Genomic DNA, 23,736 nt, shown 5'->3' on the forward strand with positions numbered 1-23,736 from the left:
AGCGTTGGATCAGCAATTGAAATGGTGGTTACGCCTTGCGGACGAGGGGCCGCCGAAATGAGGGCAGTAAAGCCTGCGAGGCAGATGAAGAGGCGCATTTTCTCTTGCAATGGATATCGAGGGCTTGAATGGAATTTGTTGGAGGCTAGTGGTATCAAGGTATAGGTTTTGTTTGTTGCTGCCGCCGGAAGAAGGCCTCTTCGACATCCGTCATATCAGCCATGCAGAAACTCCTCCAACACGTTTTTGCTGTCGGGAACAACCGCCTGCTCAAGGCACCTATCCATCCCTTCTCCTCATTCTATATTGCTTTTGGAGCAGATTATCTCTTCGTGAATCGCAGAACTGGTTAGCCGTGTTGTATAAGTGTCGGTATTCGGCATCCATGATCAACTTCAAACATAAGTCGTGCTACTTCGAGATCTCCATTTCTATTCTTAGTAGAGCGTTAACAACCCGTAATTGAACATATAGAGTGTGCGAAGTTGATGCTATACGATCATTTTCTTTTGATATGCCGCCGTGGATAATTGGTGGGTTTTATCGTGTTAATATGGGTATACTATCATGGACGGTGTAAGGATGGATTGCCCAAACGAGCGAAGAGAGCGCTCATCCCACCAACTTTGATAAAGTTTGAAATGGATGAGGATGTATCGTCGGCGATGTCAAAAACCCCGCCGCATACATCATTGGAGAAGCACCCCTCGAAAGCCTTGCTGACACCATCTTCACTGTGGCCTAGGGTAATGGTCATGTGCTACAGCTGCAAGAAGAACTCTTTCGTGCTTGATTGCTTCGTTTGGATGTCCAGAGTCGATATTGGTGGGCACGACATGTAATCTCAGGCCGGAGTAATCTGCCAGCGAACTGTTGGACCCCAGGGTCTTCGTTCGGTGGCGTATGTTGGCTTTGACGGCTGCGCTTGGCCTTTGGATGGCTTGAGGGGTTGCGAAACCCCTGCAAAGGCATGTGAATGTCGCAGTCATCGCCTATCTCAGGGTCTGGAAAGGGTCCCGCCGAGAAATGTTGGCAATGAGGGACTACGCCTTGTGTGAGTGCCAAAACTCATCGCCGCCACCAAACATGAGACCGCGAGGTGGTAGTGGTTGGCAGGATATGAGAGGCTTGGTTGTCCCACCTACATTTGTGATGGTTACTGAGCGGATGATCGCATCGCTACTAAGCTCTACTAGTAAAACCGTAGGAACCATGGAAAACTTTTTCGGGACTGAGAACACAGCGGTGAGCATCGGTGTGCAGGGTGAGTGTAGGGGGAGGTACTAGGAGGTACATCTGCTCCCGTAAGTGTCCCCGCTTACCCCAGACTGCACCTCTCCGTTGCACAGCTTGCTAGCTTCGCCTTAGTTTCTTGACCCATCTGCTTTGGTCTTTTTGTTGAGATCGTAGGTTCTTCGCAGCCACAAAGAGAGTCGCGCCAGTGTGGGAAGATAAAACTGAGGAAGTAATAGGGAAGAAAGCACACAGGCCCGATGTCGGAAACCTGTGTAATCAAGTCATGTGATTGGGTGGAGCGACCTCAGCCCTGGAGGAGCTTGGGCCTATTACGAATGTTTTAGCTTTGGTCAGCATCAAACTTCACTTCAACAAACACTCTTGACCGACCGTAAGTCAATTGCTCTTTTAGGCCCTGTCCTGCACCCCGCATCATGTGTCATCTGATCGTCCACGCAAAGCCTCCTTGATCCATCAATATGCCCCCCTCTCGAGCCATCCTGTGCGGTGCAGCCTTCGTACAACTTCGCCCAACTACGCGCTTCTTCTCGACTGCATGTCGTATACGCAATCAGCCCGCCCCCCTCGCAAAGCGTCCTACACCAAGCGCACTTTCCATCTCGTGCTCACTTCCTGCAGCAGTGAGGAGGTCCTCCTCTCAGAAGAGCGCTACACCCGACCCCCCAGACTACCTCTCAGAAGGCGAATTACACGTCTTTAACAAGATAAAGGCCGAGCTAGATCCTGTAAAGCTAAAGGTAAGTGGTCATGCACTCATCTCCTGATTCTCGATTCCCCTGTCCGATTCCCGCAAGTCGGTAATTGGAAAAATGCTATATCCTACGTGGCATCACTTATTGAAGGTTAGGAGCTAATGCGATACTTCTTGCAGGTCCAAGACATTAGCGGAGGGTGTGGATCTATGTTTGCGTTGGAAATAGAGTCGGCCAAGTTCAAGGGCTTGACGGTGATCAAGCAGCATAAACTGGTGAACTCAATCTTGGCGGATGAGATTAAGAGCTGGCATGGTGTACAACTAAGGACAAGAGCTGTATGAAAATGTTTAAATGTTTGTCAATAACTGTGGCCGAGCACTCGTAGTGTGTGTGAAGTTCGTTCCAAGTCGAGCTGAGCACACAGGACCTTGCAATTAGAGACCATTGAAATCTCAAGCCGTTGATCGAAAGTGCATAACACAGCAATTGTATCTAGTGAAATATGACACTCTTGCGAGGAGGCATGCATATTCAGATCTGATAACTTTGTCGTGAGGATAGGGAACGTGGGTGGCTAGTCGAAACATGAATCGTGGTGACCTGTATGGTGTTCTGTAGTCGTTCTTCTACAACAGCTTTGATTCTATGAAAATGTGTCTAGAATATTTCTTCCAAGTATATATTAGTCCAAAAATACCTCCAACAGTCTATTGCAAGGAAAACCCGTATGGTGGATGTATTTAACAATGTCAAGGTCTACCTGAGCCTTCAGAGTGCCTCATCAACGGCTCTTTTCTTCTTTGGCGGTCTTTCAAACTCCCTCGTCTCGGGATTGTACGCCGCAATCACGGTAGCATTTTCTCGACTCTTCCGACTAGGCATTCTCGCTGGTATTTTCTTTGAGACTAACATCCGACGTGCTATTAGATTGCCCATCAAGATCGAACGAGGGCAAAAGAGATGATAGTTTCTGAGGAGATAAGATGTTGAGGTGGGGTTGTAAGGGTTTTGGAATCGTTAATTATTTTGACATTGACTAGACAAGGAACAATTTGATGCCACTGGGTCAAGCCAACCTTGAGATTGGGGTAGCAGTTCTGTATTGGGGAAGCTTGCATTGAGTTGGCCATCGAATGTAACTCTTGGTCGTAGGCCGGTGGATGACACGACGTCTCCATAGTTGGTGGCCATGGGTAGTACAAGTTGCGGTCGTTTAAAATTCAGTGATGAGGAGCGCTCATGTGTGTTGGTCATATCTGGTGTCAAGACATCATTGGGGTCAGTGATTTGGGGAAGTTCCACGGGCTCCCATGGCTGACGCAGAGTATTCTTGTCGATATGTTGCCGAATGTTCGGAAGAAGATACTCAGGTCCCATAAATCTCTTCGAAGTGTCAGCTTCTACTTCAGATTTCCAAACTCTAGATTGAACGAGCTCCCCTAGGTTGTAGGGAAAAAGGAGTAGTAAAGCCTCGTTGTAAGCAGGAAGGCTGCAAGCAATGGAATCGCGAGTTCTAGTTATATTCGGTGGTAGGCTTGTGCTAGAAGCTACCTGCCGCTGGATGCTGGTGTTCACGTCAAAAATCAATAGACTGAGTCCATTAGCGTGAGTCGAAAGAAACTCGCTCCATTCAGGACTAGGAACTTTGTCAGATGAAGTTAAGTTCTTTCCCGGAGAATTCTTCTGCAAACCGTCTATCTCAATTAAAGTTTCTTGATGTTGCACGCCTGACCGCATCCAACTCCGTTACAGAATCCCATCTTGCGGTGTATGTTTCTCACAAGCCCCATCCATCGCTGTTTCATGGATCCTGTATTCTGGACACCAGACTTGTTCAAAAGGATCATCGCAGAACTGACACGTGTGGGTCTCGACAAAGTTCACAATCACAAAACGTGACCGTTGTGTACGAATGAGAACACATGAAGTACCAAATATACTGGGATCGAAGGACTGGACGTAAACTCTGTAATTTGCTGATCTTAACTTTGGCTCCGGGTTGAACCAAGTTCTGCCACTCGTCTGAAGTACTGAAGGCCGACCCTGGTGTACTTGAGAAGCGCCGTTAACTTGGAGATAGGCGGATTAGTGTCCTCGTGGGCTAGTTAGGATGTCTATGGTGGCGGAATCTCAAAAGTCAGGTTTGCGGCTTAGACTCCTTAAGCTATGCGAAAAAACCGAGATGAGCTTTTATGCCGCTGGTGGTTTTCAGCTATGGTATAAACAGTGGAAAGGCAGCCTTTGAGTTGTGTTTTAAAAGAAGTCTGGTACTGAATCCGAAGCACGGAGAAATAGTCGAGCATTGGGAGGGCTTGGAGGCAGCGAAGGGCGACAGAAGGTACACTAGGAGTTTTTACAAGATGAGTCAAAGGAGACAAACTCAAGTATGCTTGAGAAGTGAAATCTCGTTGCTGACTTCCTGTTACAGGCCTAGTTGAAACAGGTAACGGAAACACAAAAAGCGCTAGGGACGTCGAACCCATTGCTTCATATGCTCTAGGGTCTAAAATAATCAGTGTCACAGCATTTTTCGATGAACGGGGCCTATTCTAGATTTTGATAATCGCCGTTGAGGATACAGTCGGTTCTTAGATGTGTTTGATTCGGCTAACCATGAAGCAAATAAGTCTACCGTCGTTACGGTGTCACTTTGCCTCGCGAGTGCAACCTCTGGTACAAACAAGGATGACAGAATCCTGTGGGAAGTATTAAGAAAGAAAGCCAAAAGGAATTTCGAGGCAGGATTAGAGTGGCTCAATTATGGTAGGAGATATCGTGAGTGATTGTTCTTTCCTTTGTTATTGAAATCGAGATTGTACGAAGTTCCAACGAGGCTTGCCAGTCAGTAGCGATGTTTTCTTTGGCCAGGTTGCCCTAGTATCCGGGATAGATCCCGGAGGATTGCCTTTCTTGGATTGGCGAAGCCACACTGCATCCGAGTTTCGTCCCTCTAAGGCCTTACGCACGATACTGCTCTCAAGAACCGGGTCTAGGACGTCTAGCATATCGTCGAAAACTTCCTCACGGACTGCAACATGCTCAGCTATTGAACATAACAATAGAACCATACTATTCCAAATCAATCGTGTAGGCACATCAACATAAAACTCCATGTCGGCTGGTCGGAACTCAGAGTCTGTTGTGAGAACTGCGGTCTCCTCAGGTACACTGAACGGCATAGAGTTGGTATTGTTTCTTCTTTCACTCCGATTCTCGGTTGCTTTGACTGTACGCCGTTGAATTGCTTTGAGGTCTTCCCACATGCCCTCAATTCGCCCTTTCATGAAATCGCCCGCGTAGGTGCACATGAGACCCACAATATCCAAAGCGTTAGATACAACGTAACCTTCAGGATCTTCTAGCCTTGCGAGTAGAACGGGCCAGATGGTGTTGATAAGCGGTAAGAACGAATTCTCGTGCTTTGCGAGTGCGGGTATGGTTGTATGAAGAAGGGAGAGAAGAGATGATCGTAGGGTGGGAGAGGATGATGTGAGATAGTACTGAGTAAGTTCAGATATCTTGAGAATAATTTCGAAGGTTCGCGAGGCTGGAGGTGGAGGTTCAGCAGCTTCAACTGCTTCGTTTTCCAGCCTGTCACTCTCGTCAATAGTTTCATTGTGTATGGTTTCACCAGCTTCGTCTTTCCATGGTCTTTTTGGGAACTCTGGAGTGCCATCCGTTCTATGTTCTTCGTCTGGTTTCGTAGCCCCGAGCTTCATTATATTCATGAATTCAGCGACCTCAGACATGCTGGTTGCCGCCCATGGCCGCTTTTGATGCAGCGTCTCTGTTCCCGGTTCGATCATGAGCTGTGGCGTTTTGACACCTTCTTCTGCCATCCCCTTTAACACTGCGAAAAGAAGTTCCACTAATTTCGGGTAACCGTGGAAACGCTCGAGGGCGGAGAACATGCTGCTAACGAGATCATCCAAGTATGGCAATAATGACGGACCACACAGCCGCATCATCATCAAGAGAACCTGGGGGGCTTGGGGGGAGATGTCGTGATAATTAAGCTTCAGCCCAACCGCATTAACGATGTAATCGACATTTGAAATGATGAGGTCGCTAGAACTCGAGTATCCACAAGACTCAGCGATGAGATTTAGACATGTGATCGCATGATTTCGAAGAGCTGGATTCGGAGCCCCGAGAAGGTGGAGGACTGGATACAGAGCTTCGATGAGTTCTACTCGAAAATCTTCCTTACTTTGAATTGCTTGCATTGCAACGACTTCGAGAGCAAGGGCTTGGAAATGCCAATGTAGGTTGGAGTCGCGATCCGGGTTTGTGAGTGTGGCAAGGGAGAAAGAGTATAACTCATCGAGTAGGCTCTCTCTCGGACTTGGGGTCCCAAAATCCAGGAAGTCGTCAACTGCCGCGTTATATCTAGTCATTTCCCTCAGAAGGTTAGTAGAAAGCCAAAAGCTAGCTAGCCGCATATTGTCTTGACCACTCTGTATGAAGCCGACTAGGTCCTGTCCAACGGTGAGAGATGAGTCAGTTTTGGCAATTTGCTGAAGAAGGAGCTGGAATTCCGCCATAGTATCATCTTGTCCCTTGGACTGTAGCTGTAGAGAATGAAATGATGTTGATGGTGCCTCGGGGAGAAGTAAACTGGTATCCAAGATCATATCGGTAGCTGGTGCCGCCAGAGAGCTAATTCGCGAGGAGTCCTTGAAGACGTTGATTAGGCCATCGCGAAGGTTTTCTGCTAAGAGGTCATCGATTCTGTTGAGATCGATCTGCTCCCTGTTTAGCAATCGCAGAGCGACCGAGACTTGATGAATGATATGGCGCCGACCCATATCATCTTTAGATTGCATCATGCGTGGAAGAGATATGATCCATCCATGGAGGCTTTCTCGCAGAATTTCCGTAAGCTTCAGGTCCGAATAAACGAGGGTTCGGATGTCACTCTCTATATAATCCTCTCCGCTACGACCGGCAAGGGTAACCAAAGTCTCGATCGTCATGGCTAAGCACCCAGAAAGAGACGTACGGCAGTCCTGTGAGATCCCCAAGCAAAGTTGAAGCAGGGCGTTTCGTACTTCCTTTTTGCTGTGATGTCGTAACTTGATTACATTTGAAAGCGCGATTTTGATTTGCGCCGCTGTAGCTTGTAGCCACGAAGTGGTGCGTAAGAATTTCTCGCCGCCCCTTGCACTTCCTTCAGGTGGCTCTAAAGGAAGTGTTTTAGTTTCCTGGTCACTAAGTACTCGAAGAAGCAGAGTCGAGAGCGCCTCTAGCCCTTGTTCAAGCAGTCGAAAGCTTGCACGATTATCGCTACTGGGTGTCAGTACTTTGGTTAGCGACGAAACGATCCGTGGAAGGAAGCTTGAAAGAGTATCTCTATCATCAATGGCTAGGATTAACTTCTTGAGAGCTGCTACTGCCTGAAGCCGGACATCATTCGACGCGTTGAGGGCGACATTGTCTAGCATCACAAGAACAGCTTTGCCAATGGCAGGGACGTTTGCTGTTGTCATGAGGGAGCGTTTTCCTTCCTGGGTCGATGAAACCTGGGCGAGAAGCTCGGTCATGCATTTGAAAGCAGCTGCCTGGAGCTCCTCAGACGTCGCCGGAATACCATTCTCGGCAGATGAGGGATTGGCAAGAAAAGTGAACAGAATGAGGAGCTGTGCAAAGAGTTCTGTGGAGAGGTCGGCCTTCCAGCCTTCTTTGAGAAGAATGGAAATGCACTCCAGGCAGAGTTCCAGGGCGTGGACGGGGACTATCTGAGACGCTCGAAGAACGTGGGATATTGGGAGAAAAGCATACTCGGCAAGCTTTGGGTCCAGAGAGCTTGGCTTGGCAGTAACTTCTTGGAGAGCTTTGAGCAAATGAACCAGACACTGAATGGTTTCTTTCTTAGCGGTAGGCTTTTGCGAAAGGTTTGCGACAACTTGAACAAGCTCCACGCAAGATTGTTTCAGCTAGAAGGCTATCAGCAATAGTGAAAGTGGTAAGTACATGTGATGGGACAGACACGTTGGAACGTTTGCTTCTTCTCCATGCTGGTATTCGCTGGAGCTTAGGATGGCTGAGGTGGCTTGCACAGAAAGTACCGTCGAAGAAGTCCCATTAATTTGAGTCCGAGTTTAGAGCAGTCACAGGGTAGTTGAGTCACATAGTCTGAAAAATAGATGAGAACGAACGAACGATAATAGTAAGGTTGACGACAAGGTCGCGGAGGTGAAGGTAATGCCAAGACGGCACTGACTAAGCTAGTCGGACCGTGCTCCTACTCAAGGCGCGTGTTACTGGTCGCGCGTTCCAAGCTGCTTTCGACGCCTTCCATCACCCAACACGCCGTCACGACCTTACCCCAGGCTCATCGTGGGCCACAACAGAATCCTGCGCATCTATCTTCTCCCGCATACTCCCAGCTTGAGCGACAGATTAATCCTTAATCGAGTCCGTGGTCCCCCCTTTTTAAAGCGCTGCCACGCGGGATGGCGACACGAAGCCGTCGAAGCGCTGCGACCGAAACTGTTGAAGAAGAGGAGGAGCAGGAGCGCGTGAGCACGCTGAAGTTTAAGCAGCCACTTGTTGGACGACCTGGCAAGCAGATCAGCGTGGGAGATTTGCTAGCGCGACTGAAAGCGCTGTGCGATGAGCTGCGGGGTCTGGAACAGGACGACGCTGACCGGGACTCTCTCGTGCCTGTCGCGAAAGAATTGGCGCACCAGAGCCTACTGCAGCACAAAGATGCCGGTGTTCGGGCATGGACGGCTTGCTGCGTGGTGGATATGTTCCGCCTATGCGCGCCAGATGCTCCCTACACGGCGCCGCAGCTCAAGGCATGAGATGCAGCATTCTCCATCACTCTAGCACCACTGACATGTATGAATAGGAAATATTTAGCCTGGTCATCGCCAAGATTATGCCCCTCCTGGCCGACCCGTCAAACCCTTACAATGGCCAACACTTATACGTCTTAAGGTGCTTGGCTGAGGTGAAGAGCATCGTCCTCCTCACTGATATCCCGGGATCTGCCCAGCTCACCTCGACCCTGTTTAACAACTGTTTTGACGTGCTCTCAGGGCCATCAAGAGCAGAAAATGGTGAAGAGCTGAGTAAAAATGTCGAGCACCATATGACGGCGCTTCTGTCCGTTCTGATTGATGAGGCCCCAAGCCTATCTTCAGACGTAGTGGATAAAATCGTTGCACAATTTCTGTGGGCTGACCCGATAACACTCGGTGCTGGAACTTCGAAGGGGAAAAAGAGTGGTCCCGTGGATTTGAAACAGTCAACTCTATTCCGCAAGGAGGCTCCTCCGGCCTATAATATGGCAAAAAATCTCTGCAATGCCTCTCGGGATAAAATGGCTCGTCTGATTGGAGCTTATTTCAGCTCAGTCATAGTCGACTTTACTGGATCTGGGACGGAATTGCCAAAGCACAAATCACGGAAGCGAGCTGGTAGCGATGTGGATGAGTCAGGCGATGAAGGACTCAAAGGTCCTTCAGAGGATGAATTGGAAGACGCTATCAAAGCGCATCGATTACTTCGGGAGCTGTGGAGGTGTGCACCCGGTGTGCTGCAGGACATCATTCCACATTTACAAGAAGAGTTGGGCACTGAAAATATCCAATTGCGTCGACTAGCGACAGAGACCTTTGGGGACATGATCTCAGGAATTGGTGCAGCAGGACCACCCCCGAGCCCCGACCTAAATCCTAGCGCCTATCCATCACAGAGCCTTGTGCCACCATCAGAAACCGTACGAGCGTACAACTTCCTCACGACACCCACATCACAAAACTCTTTTCCATCCCAGTATCCAGGCGCGTACCATACTTTCCTCCAGCGAAAACATGACAAATCCCCCGTCATCCGTTCGTCTTGGACTACTGGTGTTGGTAGAATCCTAATGACATCAGCTGGCGGGGTCGGGCTGGATCCCGATGAAGAGCAGAGGCTACTCAAATCTTTCGCCGAATGTCTTATCGATAGCGACGAACGAGTCCGGCTCGCTGCTGTAAGGGCTATCGAGCACTTCGAGTTCAACGACATCGTCCAGAAGCTGGGGAGCAATGGCAGCATGTCAGATTCTGGATCGATCCTTTCAAACCTTGCGGACAGAGTGAAAGACAAGAGGAGCGTCATTCACTCGGAGAGTATGAAGCTGCTAGGGAGGATCTGGGGCGTCGCAGCCGGCGCCATTGCTGAAGGGAATGAACTAATTACCATCCTGCTCGGCCCCATCCCCTCTAGGATACTGGAAGCCTGTTACGTCAATGATCAAGAGATCAATGTTCAAGTTGATCTCACGCTATACGATTCTCTTCTGCCTCTCGGCTACCCTCCAATGAAGCCCAAAGCTACGGTTAATGGAGGATCGCAGGTCGTCAAGGATAGTCAATCTAATGGGGATCCAGGGTACACCGAGCTGGACCTGGATAAGATACGAGTAGAGAGGCAACTAGTTCTTGTAAAGGGTTTGGAAGAGAAGGCAAAGAAAGTATTTTTCGCCAAACAAGGCAACCAAGCAACCATCGCGACGTACATGGAGCACTTTCTGAAGATGTGCGAGGAATATAATGGAGGAGTAATGAACAAAGGAGAAAAGGAAATAAAAGGAAAACTCGAAGGTCTCATTAACTTCTTCGTCAAGACGCTACCCGACGCATCTCGAGCTATCGAAGATTTATGGAAGTTTGCAAAGGCCCACGATCGCCGGAGCTATCAACTCATCAGATTCTGCATGGCACCAGAGAGTGATTATCGGAAGATCTTTAAGTCAATCGTAAGTACGAAGCAGTAGTCGATCATTCTGCGAAAGCTAAGTGACACAACAGAAAGAACTCAAGAAGCGAATTGAAGACGGTCCATCCGGCTCCACTCTCCTAGAGATCTTGACTCCATTAGTTTACAGGGTTAGTTTACTGTGCTACAACAAGAGCCACGTGCCCGCTATCATCGAATTTTCTCGAACCGATGACGATGGGCTTGCAGCAACCGCACACGAGGTCCTTAAAGAAATCTCAACAAGGCATCCCAAAGTGTTCTCAACTCACATGAAAGAACTTTGCAAGGCGCTCGAGAGCGAGGCACCGACCGCAAAGCATCCGAATCCGTCTGGAGCGGTAGACGATCTGAAAGCTTGTGCCGGGTTTGCAAAAAAATTTCCCAAAGACGTGCCAGTGAATGCTAAAGATAATCGCAAACTGATCCAAAGCTTTCTCAATTTTGCCTTGTATGGATCGCCACCTAAGGCAGCGAAGCATGCAGTCACAATCATCATGAGCAGTGATGACAAGAAGGAGATGCACGCAAAGGAAATACTGACGAAGAGCACAAAAGGTTTCGAGTACGGAGGTGACCACTTCCTTACCAAGCTAGCCGCTCTAAGCCAACTGGTATTACTTGGTCCGGAGGAATGCGAAGATGACATAGATGCCATTATTGACATTGCCGTAAATCGGGTCCTACTTAAGCCGCATCCCACCTCTCCTGAGGCCGAGGAAGAGTGGATGCTAACACCTGACGAAGACATGGTTGCCCGCACATGGGCTCTCAAGATTCTTGTAAACCGATTACGCGCCATTTCTCCTGAAAGCAGCGTTACCGACCCGGCAGGTCCCGTTTACAAGCTACTCAACAAACTCGTCGAGGATAGCGGCGAAGCGTCGAAGAAGAAGACTACCCCACAAGGGCACAAAAGCCTTCAACGCCTCCTCGCAGCTACTTTTCTCATCAAGCTGTCATGCAACCGGCGTTTCGACAACCTACTCACACCCGCGAACTTTAACCAGCTCTCTGTCGTTCTGCAAGATCCTATCGTACAGGTTCGCAAAGGTTTCGCCACAAAGCTGATGAAGTACCTGGGACAGAACCGACTACCTACTCGATATTACGCCGTCCTTTTTCTTCTCGCTTATGAACCCGATACTAACTTTAAAGAGAGCGTCATTACCTGGATTCGGTCGCGCCGAACGATATTTGCTGCCCGCAAAGAAACAACGCTCGAAACCATATTCGCCCGCTTACTCAGCCTGCTTGCCCACCATCCTGATTTCGATACCGATCACGACAATTTAATAATGGTGGCGAAATACATCCTTCTCTACCTCAATTGTGTTGCAACACCAGACAATCTTTCTCTCATCTACCATGTTGCGCAGCGTGTCAAAGGTGTCGCAGATGGTATCACCCGCTCAACAGAAGCTGATGAGAGGCTGTATATCCTTTCAGACCTTTCACAGGCCATCATACGTCTCTGGGAGGAGCAAAACGGGTGGAGCATGCAATCCTGGCCCGGAAAGTTGAAATTACCTGCTGGCATCTTCAGGTCTTTGGAGAGCCACGAACGCGCGCAAGAGATTGCTGATAAAGTGTGGGTGAGCGACGATGTTATCGAGGCGCTAGAACTCGTCGTGCGTTCTTCGCTGAAGAGCAAAAAGCGGAAGAATACTTTCAATCCGGACAAATCTAAGAAGAAGGTTAAGACTGAGAAGGGCATTAAAAAAGAGAGGGCCAAGGTGGAGCGCACTATCAAAACACCCAAAAAGAAGAAGAGAAAGAGCGGAGACAGTGATGCAGGAGACGACGACGTTGAAGTTCGTACTATACTGTCTAGCGGACCTAGGAGGAAGAGCGACCGACGAAGCAACGCTAAAAGTTACGTGGAAGTCAGCTCCGATGAGGATGAAGCTGATGCTGGGGATGGAGCTGAACAGGACGAGGAGATGGCTGAGGCGAGCGAGAGAGAAAATACTCCACCAGCTCAAGACGTTGAGATGACGGACGCAGAGAAAGAGTCCGAGCCAGAGGTAGAATCGGAACCAGAGCGGCCCAGAAAGGCAGCCGTCAGGAGGGTGACCCGGAAAAAAACACCCCAGGTGATAGCATCGCCAAAGCCGGCGACGTCAGCTAAGACCAAACCAAAGCCCAAGGCCAACGGTAACCCCTCCTCAAGTCCAGCTGTGAATGGCACAGTGCGGAGAAGCGCCCGGTCCCGGGGCTGATCGAATGGGGATGATCTGATCTAATGTTCGCTTCGGCGCGATTGCCGCGAGCATGCAAGGGACTGACGGAAATTATTTTTTTGCGTTCGTGTTTCGGTTACGACAACTTTCTCATGAACTTTGTTTTGGAGATACGTGCGTATGCGTGCATGCCTGTGTTTGCTGAGCGTGGATACCTTCGAATGGATGGTAAGTGAATACGATTAATGGAGACTTTGTTCACCAAATCGTTCACTACTGCTTCTACTATTGCTTCGGGCGTGTTTGTCTTTTTTCAAGTATCCACGTATGATACCTTCCCACTCTCCTGTCTGACATGTATATACATCCCGATATTTTCCAGCGCCCTCCACCCCATCTGTTTCCGATTTCTTGTTCTCCAAAGCCAAAAGCGCGAGGGGACATGATTATTGCCGAGCACGGGAGTCCTTGCTTATCTTCGTTACTATGGAATCGGAATTTTTGAAGACTTATGGAAGGGCTCAGCTGCAGGAGGTGTAGGATATTGAGGGAGGTGTAATCCGGAATATGGCTCATGGTGGATTATATATGCAACATGACCTACCTCTAAGAGGATTTCGAAATATGTGAGGGTGGTGAGAGAAGGAAGGATCAGGATTCGAAAGGTGCGTGAGGAATCAAACAGCGTCTTGATGGCTGTGAAGCATATTGTCTACAGTATTCAGAACATCCACCGTCTATGCCATCCAATAACCTAAACTAATCATCGATGAAACTCCCGGACTATACAGACCGTCCGGAGTCTTACGCTTTACGCTTGCTGTGAAACACGTCCTCGCACGATCATCATCATAACTCTCCACATCTTACAAACCCCTAGAGCGACATCACACAGCGTCAACGCCAGCTTTCCACCGCGGACTCCCAACCTCACTCGCGCGGTCGTTTTGCACTGTCAAAACCGTCTTCTTCCGAATCATCATCCGCCGGCTTTCATCACTCAACCGACTCATAGCATCCTCTTCGTCCATCCCAACCTCTCCTCCTGAAACCGCTGTGTCGCGTCTGAACTCATCGGGTCGAAGATTCAGTCCCGGAGCCGCGGCTGGTAGAATCGCGGTCTGAGAACTAGCCGGCCCTCTACTCTCTTCATCGCCCACCGGTCGTCCGCTCCCATGGATTATGGACACAGCTCGCGCTTGAAGAGTGTCCATTTGGTAGCTCGTGCTAGTCGTGTCGCCGTTGCTCCGAGAGATTGTGATTGCAGATTGCGGCTTGCTATGGTGGTAGGAGTAGGAGGAGCGATGGTAGGAGGTACTGAAGGATTTGGAGAAGGGCCGGAGGAAAGGACCAAGCCCGGTTATTGTGGATGACATGATGGCGTAACCGAGTTGCCACTGCGTGGCTACTATGTAGTAGCTGCCGTAGAGGGTTCGGTTGGGGGAGGTGAGGGTGTTAGAGAGGTAGAAGAGGCGGGCGGCGGCTGCTGCTATGACGCTGGGAGGTGTTAGGAAGAAGGGGGTTTGTGGGGTAGGGTAGATGAGAAACATACGGAAGTCGGGCGGAGAAGGCTGCAATGACCATGACTTTGGATTTCGTGGCCATGTTCAGACCTGCGACCAGGTAGACCGAGATGAGGAAGATGCAGGCTTCAGTGATGATATCTATTGCCCCGATGGCCTGCCATCTTGTGTACTGTGACTGTTAGATTCTGATGAGCTAAAAGGAAAGCCAAAGGGACTTACAACTCTAGTACACTTGGTAGGTCCTTGAGTCCAGAAAGTAAGCGGATTGCAGGGCACTGAAACCAATACAATCGCTAGGATCGTCCATACACCAGAGGCTGTAAGTGTCCCCCACGAGGCAATCGTATGTCCTTTGCCAGGGCTAAGGCGCAGATAAAGAAATATTACAGCACATTTCGACAGAAACAGCGTGATAATGTACAGGATTTGCGACGCGAAATCATCCTGAAGATTGTTAGAACCGCAGATAATGGTTCATGGTGTGGATCGGTCGTGCACGAAAACCCTTGCGACGATCGCGATGCAGACCTACCCTGCCGATCTGGTTCAGATCGGAGCCTGACAAACTCTTTTCAGACCTCCCGATTCCCTCGTCGACTATGTGAAGCACCAGTGCGGATTGTACGGTGCCTAATACCTGTCCCATGAAATTAGCGTCCGCGATCGAAGATTAGGCATAAGGCACGATGGGCCGGGCCGAGCGTACTGATGCGGCGGCGAGAAAGTAGTCATCCGATCGCCATTCTCTTGTCTGAACTCGCAGGTATATCCGGATGAGAAAACATGTCCAAACGAAAGACAATGTCGTCGCCGTAATAACAACAATCAGACCCCGCTTGTCATCTAAAGTGATCACATAGGGAGGCGGTAACACTTCTGTCAACATGACCGATCGCGATAGTTTCAAGCATTCGAAAGGAGCAACAAGTTAGGATGTGGTCCTCTAAATGGAAGAGCTCAGGAGATTAGGAGGTTCCACATATTTCCCCTCAATGGACGGCATATGGACGGCATATGCCACATCGATTTGCTGTCGTCTCTGGCGGTTGGTGCCAACTGTGGTGGCTTGTGCGATGAGATATGGACCGAGGGCATCATTGACCCAGGCTTGACTGTGGAAGCCATTCGGCGAGTCTGGAGACCCAGAGATAGGGAGTCTTTCGGTGGTGCTGACGCGAGGCGTTGGGTGGCATCGCCGCATCCTGGGCGTCGTTCCACTTCCCGTTCGCATCGGGAAGAGAACATCTCAATTGCCATTTGAGAAGGGCATGGAATTGTAAAACAAAATTGAAGGGCGATAGTTCAGATGATTTTAGGGAAGAATATCGAGACTACTCTGTATCACTTCCATTTTTATTTTTATTTTATTTTTTCAAGAAGGATAGGTCTTGAGGACTGCAATTCGTGCTGTTGGCATGGGACGTAGCATCACGAATCTTCGCGTTGTGCGGCTTGAAGCTAGTATTAAACCAGGGTACGGGCCGGGGTCGTGTCGTGGCATCGCGCGCCATGCCTCCGAGTGGCGCGCTTGATGATCATTGTTGACGACTTAAATGACGGGAAGTATTGCCTTTTCACGGACGGCATGCAGGATCTGGAATACCAAGGTGCCGCTGCATCAATTTTCTGCGTGTTGCACGAGCACTTCGCTTCTTGAATCAGGTTGCGATACGACCCGACAGTCATTGACTTTTGGTCCTTTTTTTCATCAGGCCATGCTCTGCTGTTACTGTACTTCTATCACATTTCAAGCCCACATGTGGTGATCGTTCGTTGACCTGTCTTTCGGCTTGTCTCTCCTTGTAGTCGTTATGGCGTCCTTTGACAATCTCGCTGCGAAGGAGGGAGGAGTTGGCAAGACTCCTCATAGCGAGATCGACACCCCTCTCCCCAAGCCCCAGAGCTTCGATGATGAGGATGCCGGAGAGACGTACCACGACTCTCTCAAGGGACACACTCGAAATGACCGAGCGGATATGTCCCGCATGGGGAAAATCCAGGAGTTGAGGGTCGGTATGTTCTTCGTTCTATACGACCGTTTATTGACGAGGCTTTTACTAGAGAAATTATCGTCCATTATCAGCTTTAGCCTTTACAGTTATCATCCAAGGAACATGGGAAGTCCTCATGACGTACATCCCCTTCAATCCCAACCTGTTGATGTCTCACTGACATTGCTATCCCAGAGCCACGACCCAAGGCCTGGTCGACGGTGGTCCTGCAGGACTAATATGGTCCTACATTTGGACATTCTTCGGATTCAGTCTTGTCATCGCGTCTCTGGCCGAAATGTCCTCTATGGCACCGTAAGTAAAGCCATGGAACTCAAAGGCGCGTTGAATGCACGACTCACTTCTTCCGCAGTACTGCTGGCGGCCAATACCACTGGGTCAGCGAGTTTTCTCCGCCGAGGTTTCAAAAGCCCATGAGCTACTTCATCGGTACAGCTAATCCTGCACATTCTGAAATTCCGAGAATCCTATGCTAACTAACCCTCCTATCTATAGGCTGGATGTCGACGTTGTCATGGCAAGCCGGCACCGCTTCTGGACCCTTTCTCGTTGGGACCCTTATCCAAGCCTGCGCTATAGTCATGTATCCCGACTACGCGCCAACGAACTGGCAAGGTACGCTCATGGTCATCGCCGTCACCATTTTAGTCTGGGTGCTGAACATCTGGGGTGCGAATCTTATGCCAGTCTTCCAGAATGTGATGCTCATGATTCACGTCTTCGGATTCCTAGCCATCATCATCATCCTCTGGGTGCTCTCTCCTCGAGCTCCAGCAAAAGTCACATTCACACAATTCACTAACGGAGGCGGATGGAATTCAATGGGTTTAGCTCTAATGGTCGGTCAGATCTCGGCAATTTATGCTTGCATTTGTAAGTCGTCTTATCTCGTAATCCCTAATCTAAATGCAAGCTCTAATCCAGCACTCGCAACTGACTTAACCCAGGTTCCGACGCCGCAGCACACATGTCCGAAGAGATAAAAGATGCCGGTATAACAGTTCCTCGCGCCATGGTTGGTAGCTACGTACTCAATGGCGCACTGGGCCTCGCGTTCCTTGTCTCGTACATGTTCATGATGACAGACGTGGAAGCGGCGTTGAACGATGCCACGGGTTATCCGCACATCTGGGTCTTCAGTCAAGCCGTTTCTTCAGGTGGTGTTGTGGCCCTAAATGTAATCCCGACGCTGCTGATCTTTGCCGGGACCCTGAGCTTCAATTTGTCGACGTCTAGACAGACATGGGCGTTTGCAAGAGACAAGGGTTTGCCGTTTAGTGATTGGATTGGGACGGTTCACAAAGGATTGCATGTCCCGGCTAATGCAGTTACCGTGACTTGTCTGTTTACGATTGCGCTGTCATTCATTAATATTGGGTCTGATGTTGCTTTCAATGCGAGTAAGTCTACTAACCCCTCTCGTTCTCATCGCCCATATCTAACTTACATACAGTCATCTCCCTCAACGTAGTCTCGCTCATGATCACCTACACCTTCAGCATCGGCGCCGTCCTTTACCGCCGCATTTACCATCCCGAACTCCTTCCGCGGTGCCGCTGGTCTCTAGGCCGCTGGGGCATTCCCGTCAATATCGGTGGCTTCCTGTACTCCATTCACGCCTTCTTCTGGGCATTCTGGCCTAATGCCACCCCTGTCGACAAAGAAAGCTTCAACTGGTCTATCGTCATGTTCGTTAGCGTTGGAATCTTGGCTATGCTCGATTATGCGATTCGTGGACGTAAGCATTACAAAGGACCTGTGGTGCTGGTTGAGGGGTATAAAGGTCAGTGAGCAAGACAGAGAGGGTTAACAAATGATAGACCACGCCACACTAGACAGGACTACATGTGCTCCTGGGGTTTCAAATTCTAGAGGGCGTTTCAATCTAAAGTATCTGTTTTACAACCCCACCCAGTATCTCATTCCCCGTCTAAGGACTTTCCTCTCTGAGAATCTCGAATTCATCGGGCTCTGATTCCTGCAAACCGCCAACATGAGCACCCACGAGTCCAATTACAGATAAATACCTCGAGGAGAGTGGTGAATCTGTCCACTCTTTCTACCTTCATTCGCTGTATTGTCTGTTGAGTTCTAGGGTTCTTCTCAGCCATGTCCCCGGCTGCTTGATTGCAAGAAATTGTCAAACAACTCTGTGGGGTATGCATGATTGTATGATGTTCAGTTCCTTTCATATCTAACTCCTTCCCATCGCTTTTCGGCTGATGCCACAAAGCACTCCCATCTCATTTCCATTAGTATTTATCTTGGCGCTTCAACCACCATTATGACGCCACACAGATGGGCTCCGCATTCAGCACTGTGGAGGCTGCAGTCTGCCTGAAGGAGAACAAGATCCGCTGGGTAAGATACACACCTTCGCTAGTTTTTACCTCTGCTAACGAGCAATGACAAAAATCCTGGAAGACGATAGAAACCTTGTTATAGCGGTGAATGCAGCACTAGAAAAGAGGTCCTCGGTCTGAATTCTTATCGATGAGCAAATTGGAAACATCATATTCAGACGGAAAGCAGTATACCAATATGTTTCAGAAAACTCCTAAAGATGCCGGGAGGGAGAAGTGCACCTATCTTTTGAGCACACCACGGTGGACAACTTTGTGAATCAAGCGCAATGAACATCACTGAGCCCAATCCAAGGAGTTCGGAGCTAGGAGTGCTCCAACAGAACAAGAAATTTAGGCGGAAGAGATATCTATGAAAACGGGGACTGGAAAACAAAGCTTACGCCCGAGGATTGCACAGATTAGGTAGAAGTGTGCATGAGATATCTTAGAGTTGGGGCATGGAACAGCTTAATGGGGGGAAATACTCGGATTGGGGGTTGTCGGAGCAGTATTATGTGCCCATTGAGAGGGTACATAGTGCCATCTGGATGAAAGGCACATCTATCAACATAAGCGCCATGAGGAGATTGCACGCAACACAGGAGACCATTTATTTCCCTCGGATTTACCGTCGTACTTCACAAAATGGTCCCAAGAACGACCTCGCACATCTTTCAACTTAACTCTCCCTCACGAACAGCCATCCTTTTCGTATTCGAGCCCCCTTCCGAACAAATTCGATACTAATCTCACAGAGCATTTAAGGACTCCGCGGTTCTCGGCTCTATACTCAAATGCTCTGGGTGCCTCCACCTCTACCGCCTGCACCGTCGCTTTCGGGGAGAGATTATATCTATCGACTCCATGACTTCGTAACAGGTGGGTTGCCGTTGCTCTGGCCTTTGTATAACGGTCCGAATACCAAACTCAGCTCTCTCCGCCAGCCTCAAGAATCATCCCCAGGCACCAACAGCTTCCAGCCATTCACCAATTCCGAGATGAGGCGGTCTCAGAGGTTCTGAATCTCTGCAGTGAATACATAGCAGGGCCCTGGATATGTGAAGTGCACGCATTCATGGCACATATGTAACGTGAATTTAGGTAAGTAGAATAGGAGTTGCGCTCATTCTACTTGAACATTGCATGGTAAGAGGTAGTATGGCACCGGGGGAATTCCTGGACACAAGGGATGCTCAATGCTCTCATATCTTCACGAAGTATTTCCTATCATAACATATCCGCTATTCGTGCAGCATCATTATCTTCATCCTAAATTCTTTAGGCCATGCTGCATTCATGCGTCGATCATCATGCCCATTCCCGCACCAACAATTCCCCCAACCATCATTCCTATATTCACGGTCGGCATCACTGCAGCACCCGTCTTCGAAGGAGTCGCAGCTGCAACAGACGGCGTTTTAGTCGGCGGCACGAACGAAGCCACACTATTTTCCGTATACGTTGGCAGGGCGGTAAACCTCCCCGTGGTCGGCAGCACCGTCGGGAAAGTCGATACAGTAATACCCAGAGACAGAAGCGCGCTGTTTGCGGAGGACAGAGCGGATATTAGAGAGCTGAAGGCGAAGGCTTGAAAGGTGAAAGGATCGCTGTGGAAGGTCAGCCATCACAATAATGGAGTCGGCATTCCTTCGGCAGAGTAGATGAACACGCACCCTCCTAGGTCAGTCACGATATTGTCGCGACATTGCGGCTCGGCGTTGCCCGAGGCTGGGATGCATTCTTGTCCCATCATACAGCACCATCCGTTGTGGCAGTCAACAGGATCGGTACCACATACGTCAACGATAGTGTTTAATTGTCTCTTCGCGGGGTGTAAGGCTCCCGATGCAGTGTTTAAGAGCACAAAGAAGGGGAGAAGAGGCAAGACTGGTAAGAACATTCTTTCTACTCTACTCGTTCAGAATTTTGAAGCAAGGATGAGGAACTGCAATCTCACTTCCTCCACATGGAGGTGTCTCTTTCGCCATGAAATACCCATCGCGGAAGGTGGTTAGACAGAGGTCTGTGTTGATGTTGTGATACACATCTTCCACTCTAGACGAGGGTCTGGTTGGTGGGAGCTCGTATTTCAAGACCTTCATCGAGAAATGATTGTCGGGGGGAATGAGGTGAGGAACGCCATAGTTTTCATTCTCCTGTTCTGATTTCCTGACGCAGCGATTGCGCCAAGCTAGCTGAAAACAAGGATCGTGTGCCTACTCCATGTTGGCAAGAAATTTTGAAGGTTCTTCAGCATCGCAAGGTTCGTTTGGACAGGAGGTTATCCGCGGTGTCCCGCATTCATGGCGTCGAACTGAACGGGAAGTTGGTTCGACTGTCTTCTGATCACCACGGCCGGAACGGCTCGGTTCGAGTATTGTGGCGGCTGGTGGCTGAAGCTGAGCACTGACGCGATTATTGACTGCGCAGACTTCGCGTATGATGGACGAATCGCAGGCTGGGACAATTCGAAGGACGAGAGAGCAAGGAGATGTTCTTTCCCTTCTCGTACTGACAGCAGAGCCTCATCAGTAACGTGGTGCCTCGAGCCTTATAGCCTCTGGGGTCCTAAGGAAAAGCCGAGAGTTAAGAGAACTCCAAACTCCATCCGTGCCAATGAGCTCAAGTCCCCTTCAAATCTTCAGGCCACTCCGGACTGGGGTGAATGCCTCAGTCCCGACTGCTCCTCTACCAGCAACATTAGGTCCACAGCATAGCCTTCCTACAGTGACGAAACCGGGCAGGTTTGGACCCTTCGTCAAATATTTCTTCAAACCTGCGATGGCCACTTTGGTTTATTCCATCACTCTTTATATCGCCGCTTCTGCTCCTTACCGGCATACTCTCCTTGGAAGCGTTTCCGCCCCTCTTGGTAACTGGTTCTTAACTATACTCGCCAAAGCTGGAGACATCAGTTTCGCGTTTGCTGTCGAAGATACCGTTGATACTTTGACCTGGCGAAGGCTGAAGGAAATGAGGCGCATTGGTGGGCGAGGTGTCTTTAGTGGAGTAAATCTGGGGTGGTTTCTTGCGTTGATTTCAAGTACTGGAGCGGAGGGCTTGCTTAGAATCCTCCGGAAATCGTCTCGTAAATTTTTGCCGCGGAATTCAGCTGGAGTCTGGAGTCTGGTGCGACTAGGATTCATTTTTGCACTGATTCCTGGGCCAGGAATCATTCTGATGGGTGAGCCTCTTCTTCTTTTTCCTTCCATGATAGATATCTGTTGGTCAAATGTCGAGCTAATGTGCGAGTAAAGCGAGTGTTCCGCAAAGGGATGTATATTTTCCAGTACGAACTCTCGATGTCTCTGGAGGTCTAGCACTCTACGACCCGGGGCTAGCAAGCACCTACCGCTCCATGTCAAGCGTCTATACATCCAGATTTGCGCAGAATATGCTGAAAGACCGATCCATCTCGTGGCCAATGGATCCTATTAGTGAAAGTTGTAAAACGAATAGTTCATGCACCTCATATCTTCTCGCTGGTCCTTCTTTGACGACAGCCCCATGGCCATTTGCTTTCATTGAAGGTGACGCTGCCGATGGATTTCGCCTCGAAGATGCATCGTTTTATCAGGTGGACCTTTGGGATCCTGCACCGAATACATTGACCTTTAGTGAGTCTCGCGATTGTACCCTGTATGGAGGATTGGACTCGTACTACGAATTTTCCATGGACATTTGCCTAGCGCAACAATCTCCCGATGGTCTGCTCGCAGCAGGTACGTAAGCCACCTTGCAGACATTTGATTCAGATATGTCGGATTAACCTGCAGTTCAACCACAGGTTGGCAGAGCTGCATAAAAGGCTATGCACCCAATGGAACGTGTCTTCAACCTGAGAATGCACGTGGTTGGGTGACGTACTTAAAGTTCTACAGACGCAAAGCGACTATTACCTTCTCGCGCTCAGACACAACTATTCAGGAAGTAAGAGCGCTTTCTTCGCCCATTCCTCAGCAAATATCTCCTTCGCAGCTATTTGGGTCTCTCAACAACGTTTTATATCGGCCTAGCCATGCCAATGAAAGTGGAAACGATATTCGATACGAGGGGAAGTCTGCCCAATACCAACTAACACAGCTGCTGGGTGGAACGCTTTTCTTCTCGTTGGCAAAACCAAATGCGTATGCCCTTGATTTTGGAATTTCCTGGCTTAGGAACATTCTCACCATGCCCGTGTATCTCTTCCAGCCGACTGCAATGGCGTACGCCAACCAATCTGTCAGTCTCGGCAATGTATCGGATCTTGAGGCGCCGAATCTACCAGCCGAGAACTATATAAAAGGTTCATACTGTATCGTTGACCATCGCGCGATTCCATCATGGGGAGTAGTAGTCGGGTATGCGATCGTCGCTGGATTTGTCTTAATATTCGTTTGGTCAGGCAAACTGGTAGCAACCCTGTGGCCTGCAATCGAAACGACGGAATTCCCAATGCTAGACTATGAGGTACTGACTCTGCTTGTGGATGAGTGTGGTCATGAAGTGCCATTGCGAGACCGCTTTACCTCACAAGCCTACGAGGAAACGACGGTAATGGACGCTATGTCAGACTTAAGAATCGGATTGAGGGAGGTTTAAGGAGTGTATAGGGGAGATTTTGAAGTTTGAGATTCTCGGGCAGAGGTTGAGGGAAGAGAGAACCGACATAAAGATTGTTAAATATATCGTCCGCGTGGTTACTTTAAGGATTCTGAGTGAGCTGGTAAGAGAGTTGAGTGCAGAGATAACTCGAGCCTAACTTCGTTGATTCATGGCTCCCTCGGCTGGCGTAAGGAGTGCTGTGGCAGGAAGTCGCGTACCAAAAGCCAGGCGCTCGTGGGCTCTGAAAAGAAAGGCCATCCTCATCCTAGGCACCCTCCCAGCATCCTCTCCAGACGCCTCTGGAACCATTCTATTCTAGATCAATATATTCCTGGTGTATGTCTGTAAACATTAGCTCCTATCGCTACACAACTCAT

General features: G+C 49.3%; 9 protein-coding genes across 9 annotated transcripts; 5 read left to right on the top strand and 4 right to left on the bottom strand.

Moving 5' to 3' along the window:
• Positions 1 to 1,877: 1,877 nt before the first annotated feature.
• On the top strand, positions 1,878 to 2,287 carry BDR25DRAFT_182511 (bola-like protein; the record flags this gene model as incomplete). Its single annotated transcript, XM_033684222.1, has 2 exons — positions 1,878 to 1,994; positions 2,129 to 2,287. Coding segments are annotated over 2 exons (276 nt in total), but the record flags the coding sequence as incomplete, so codon positions are not given.
• A 682-nt stretch (positions 2,288 to 2,969) lies between these two features.
• BDR25DRAFT_347859 (uncharacterized protein) lies at positions 2,970 to 3,689 on the bottom strand (the record flags this gene model as incomplete). The annotated part of the gene is made up of 1 exon (XM_033694328.1): positions 2,970 to 3,689. The coding sequence occupies one exon, from the start codon at positions 3,687 to 3,689 to the stop codon at positions 2,970 to 2,972; it is 720 nt and encodes a 239-aa protein (XP_033554345.1).
• A 33-nt stretch (positions 3,690 to 3,722) lies between these two features.
• On the top strand, positions 3,723 to 4,719 carry BDR25DRAFT_347860 (uncharacterized protein; the record flags this gene model as incomplete). Its single annotated transcript, XM_033694329.1, has 9 exons — positions 3,723 to 3,847; positions 3,881 to 3,911; positions 3,962 to 4,016; positions 4,062 to 4,088; positions 4,140 to 4,349; positions 4,381 to 4,469; positions 4,506 to 4,536; positions 4,580 to 4,625; positions 4,659 to 4,719. The coding sequence occupies 9 exons, from the start codon at positions 3,723 to 3,725 to the stop codon at positions 4,717 to 4,719; spliced, it is 675 nt and encodes a 224-aa protein (XP_033554346.1).
• Positions 4,607 to 7,968, bottom strand: BDR25DRAFT_338348 (uncharacterized protein; the record flags this gene model as incomplete). The annotated part of the gene is made up of 2 exons (XM_033693276.1): positions 4,607 to 7,888; positions 7,942 to 7,968. The coding sequence occupies 2 exons, from the start codon at positions 7,966 to 7,968 to the stop codon at positions 4,751 to 4,753; spliced, it is 3,165 nt and encodes a 1,054-aa protein (XP_033554347.1). The 3' UTR covers positions 4,607 to 4,750.
• A 292-nt stretch (positions 7,969 to 8,260) lies between these two features.
• Positions 8,261 to 13,051, top strand: BDR25DRAFT_1638 (uncharacterized protein). The gene is made up of 3 exons (XM_033684071.1): positions 8,261 to 8,755; positions 8,809 to 10,707; positions 10,760 to 13,051. Exons 1-3 carry the CDS (start codon positions 8,408 to 8,410, stop codon positions 12,926 to 12,928), a joined length of 4,416 nt encoding a protein of 1,471 aa, XP_033554348.1. The 5' UTR covers positions 8,261 to 8,407; the 3' UTR covers positions 12,929 to 13,051.
• A 550-nt stretch (positions 13,052 to 13,601) lies between these two features.
• Positions 13,602 to 15,511, bottom strand: BDR25DRAFT_1643 (uncharacterized protein). The gene is made up of 5 exons (XM_033684076.1): positions 15,122 to 15,511; positions 14,948 to 15,052; positions 14,635 to 14,859; positions 14,442 to 14,584; positions 13,602 to 14,386 (listed from the first exon to the last, which is right to left on the bottom strand). The coding sequence occupies exons 1-5, from the start codon at positions 15,299 to 15,301 to the stop codon at positions 13,777 to 13,779; spliced, it is 1,263 nt and encodes a 420-aa protein (XP_033554349.1). The 5' UTR covers positions 15,302 to 15,511; the 3' UTR covers positions 13,602 to 13,776.
• Positions 15,512 to 15,973: 462 nt separating this feature from the next.
• On the top strand, positions 15,974 to 18,420 carry BDR25DRAFT_249523 (GABA permease-like protein). Its single transcript, XM_033686022.1, has 7 exons — positions 15,974 to 16,424; positions 16,477 to 16,547; positions 16,602 to 16,721; positions 16,780 to 16,856; positions 16,923 to 17,300; positions 17,375 to 17,827; positions 17,881 to 18,420. The coding sequence occupies exons 1-7, from the start codon at positions 16,227 to 16,229 to the stop codon at positions 18,216 to 18,218; spliced, it is 1,635 nt and encodes a 544-aa protein (XP_033554350.1). The 5' UTR covers positions 15,974 to 16,226; the 3' UTR covers positions 18,219 to 18,420.
• A 1,396-nt stretch (positions 18,421 to 19,816) lies between these two features.
• BDR25DRAFT_299432 (uncharacterized protein) lies at positions 19,817 to 20,904 on the bottom strand. The gene is made up of 2 exons (XM_033689145.1): positions 20,446 to 20,904; positions 19,817 to 20,379 (listed from the first exon to the last, which is right to left on the bottom strand). Exons 1-2 carry the CDS (start codon positions 20,523 to 20,525, stop codon positions 20,067 to 20,069), a joined length of 393 nt encoding a protein of 130 aa, XP_033554351.1. The 5' UTR covers positions 20,526 to 20,904; the 3' UTR covers positions 19,817 to 20,066.
• A 344-nt stretch (positions 20,905 to 21,248) lies between these two features.
• Positions 21,249 to 23,691, top strand: BDR25DRAFT_299433 (uncharacterized protein). The gene is made up of 3 exons (XM_033689146.1): positions 21,249 to 21,956; positions 22,030 to 22,494; positions 22,560 to 23,691. The coding sequence occupies exons 1-3, from the start codon at positions 21,554 to 21,556 to the stop codon at positions 23,354 to 23,356; spliced, it is 1,665 nt and encodes a 554-aa protein (XP_033554352.1). The 5' UTR covers positions 21,249 to 21,553; the 3' UTR covers positions 23,357 to 23,691.
• Positions 23,692 to 23,736: the final 45 nt, after the last annotated feature.

The sequence above is a fragment of the Lindgomyces ingoldianus genome, assembly GCF_010093535.1.
Source record: "Lindgomyces ingoldianus strain ATCC 200398 unplaced genomic scaffold BDR25scaffold_1, whole genome shotgun sequence".
Lineage (NCBI taxonomy): Eukaryota > Fungi > Ascomycota > Dothideomycetes > Pleosporales > Lindgomycetaceae > Lindgomyces > Lindgomyces ingoldianus.

Excerpts from the sequence above, each read along its gene's own strand:
- BDR25DRAFT_249523 (XM_033686022.1), top strand. The coding sequence starts at position 16,227 with ATGGCGTCCTTTGACAATCTCGCTGCGAAGGAGGGAGGAGTTGGCAAG. Across the intron at positions 16,548-16,601 it reads ACATGGGAAGTCCTCATGAC|AGCCACGACCCAAGGCCTGG; the intron begins GTACATCCCCTT and ends TTGCTATCCCAG. Across the intron at positions 16,722-16,779 it reads GAAATGTCCTCTATGGCACC|TACTGCTGGCGGCCAATACC; the intron begins GTAAGTAAAGCC and ends CTTCTTCCGCAG.
- BDR25DRAFT_1638 (XM_033684071.1), top strand. The coding sequence starts at position 8,408 with ATGGCGACACGAAGCCGTCGAAGCGCTGCGACCGAAACTGTTGAAGAA. Across the intron at positions 8,756-8,808 it reads ACACGGCGCCGCAGCTCAAG|GAAATATTTAGCCTGGTCAT; the intron begins GCATGAGATGCA and ends ATGTATGAATAG. Across the intron at positions 10,708-10,759 it reads GGAAGATCTTTAAGTCAATC|AAAGAACTCAAGAAGCGAAT; the intron begins GTAAGTACGAAG and ends GTGACACAACAG.
- BDR25DRAFT_1643 (XM_033684076.1), bottom strand. The coding sequence starts at position 15,301 with ATGTTGACAGAAGTGTTACCGCCTCCCTATGTGATCACTTTAGATGAC. Across the intron at positions 14,860-14,947 it reads ATCTGAACCAGATCGGCAGG|GATGATTTCGCGTCGCAAAT; the intron begins GTAGGTCTGCAT and ends AACAATCTTCAG. Across the intron at positions 14,585-14,634 it reads CTACCAAGTGTACTAGAGTT|TACACAAGATGGCAGGCCAT; the intron begins GTAAGTCCCTTT and ends TAACAGTCACAG.
- BDR25DRAFT_299433 (XM_033689146.1), top strand. The coding sequence starts at position 21,554 with ATGGCCACTTTGGTTTATTCCATCACTCTTTATATCGCCGCTTCTGCT. Across the intron at positions 21,957-22,029 it reads GCCAGGAATCATTCTGATGG|CGAGTGTTCCGCAAAGGGAT; the intron begins GTGAGCCTCTTC and ends GTGCGAGTAAAG. Across the intron at positions 22,495-22,559 it reads CGATGGTCTGCTCGCAGCAG|GTTGGCAGAGCTGCATAAAA; the intron begins GTACGTAAGCCA and ends GTTCAACCACAG.
- BDR25DRAFT_299432 (XM_033689145.1), bottom strand. The coding sequence starts at position 20,525 with ATGATGGGACAAGAATGCATCCCAGCCTCGGGCAACGCCGAGCCGCAA. Across the intron at positions 20,380-20,445 it reads ATCGTGACTGACCTAGGAGG|CGATCCTTTCACCTTTCAAG; the intron begins GTGCGTGTTCAT and ends GACCTTCCACAG.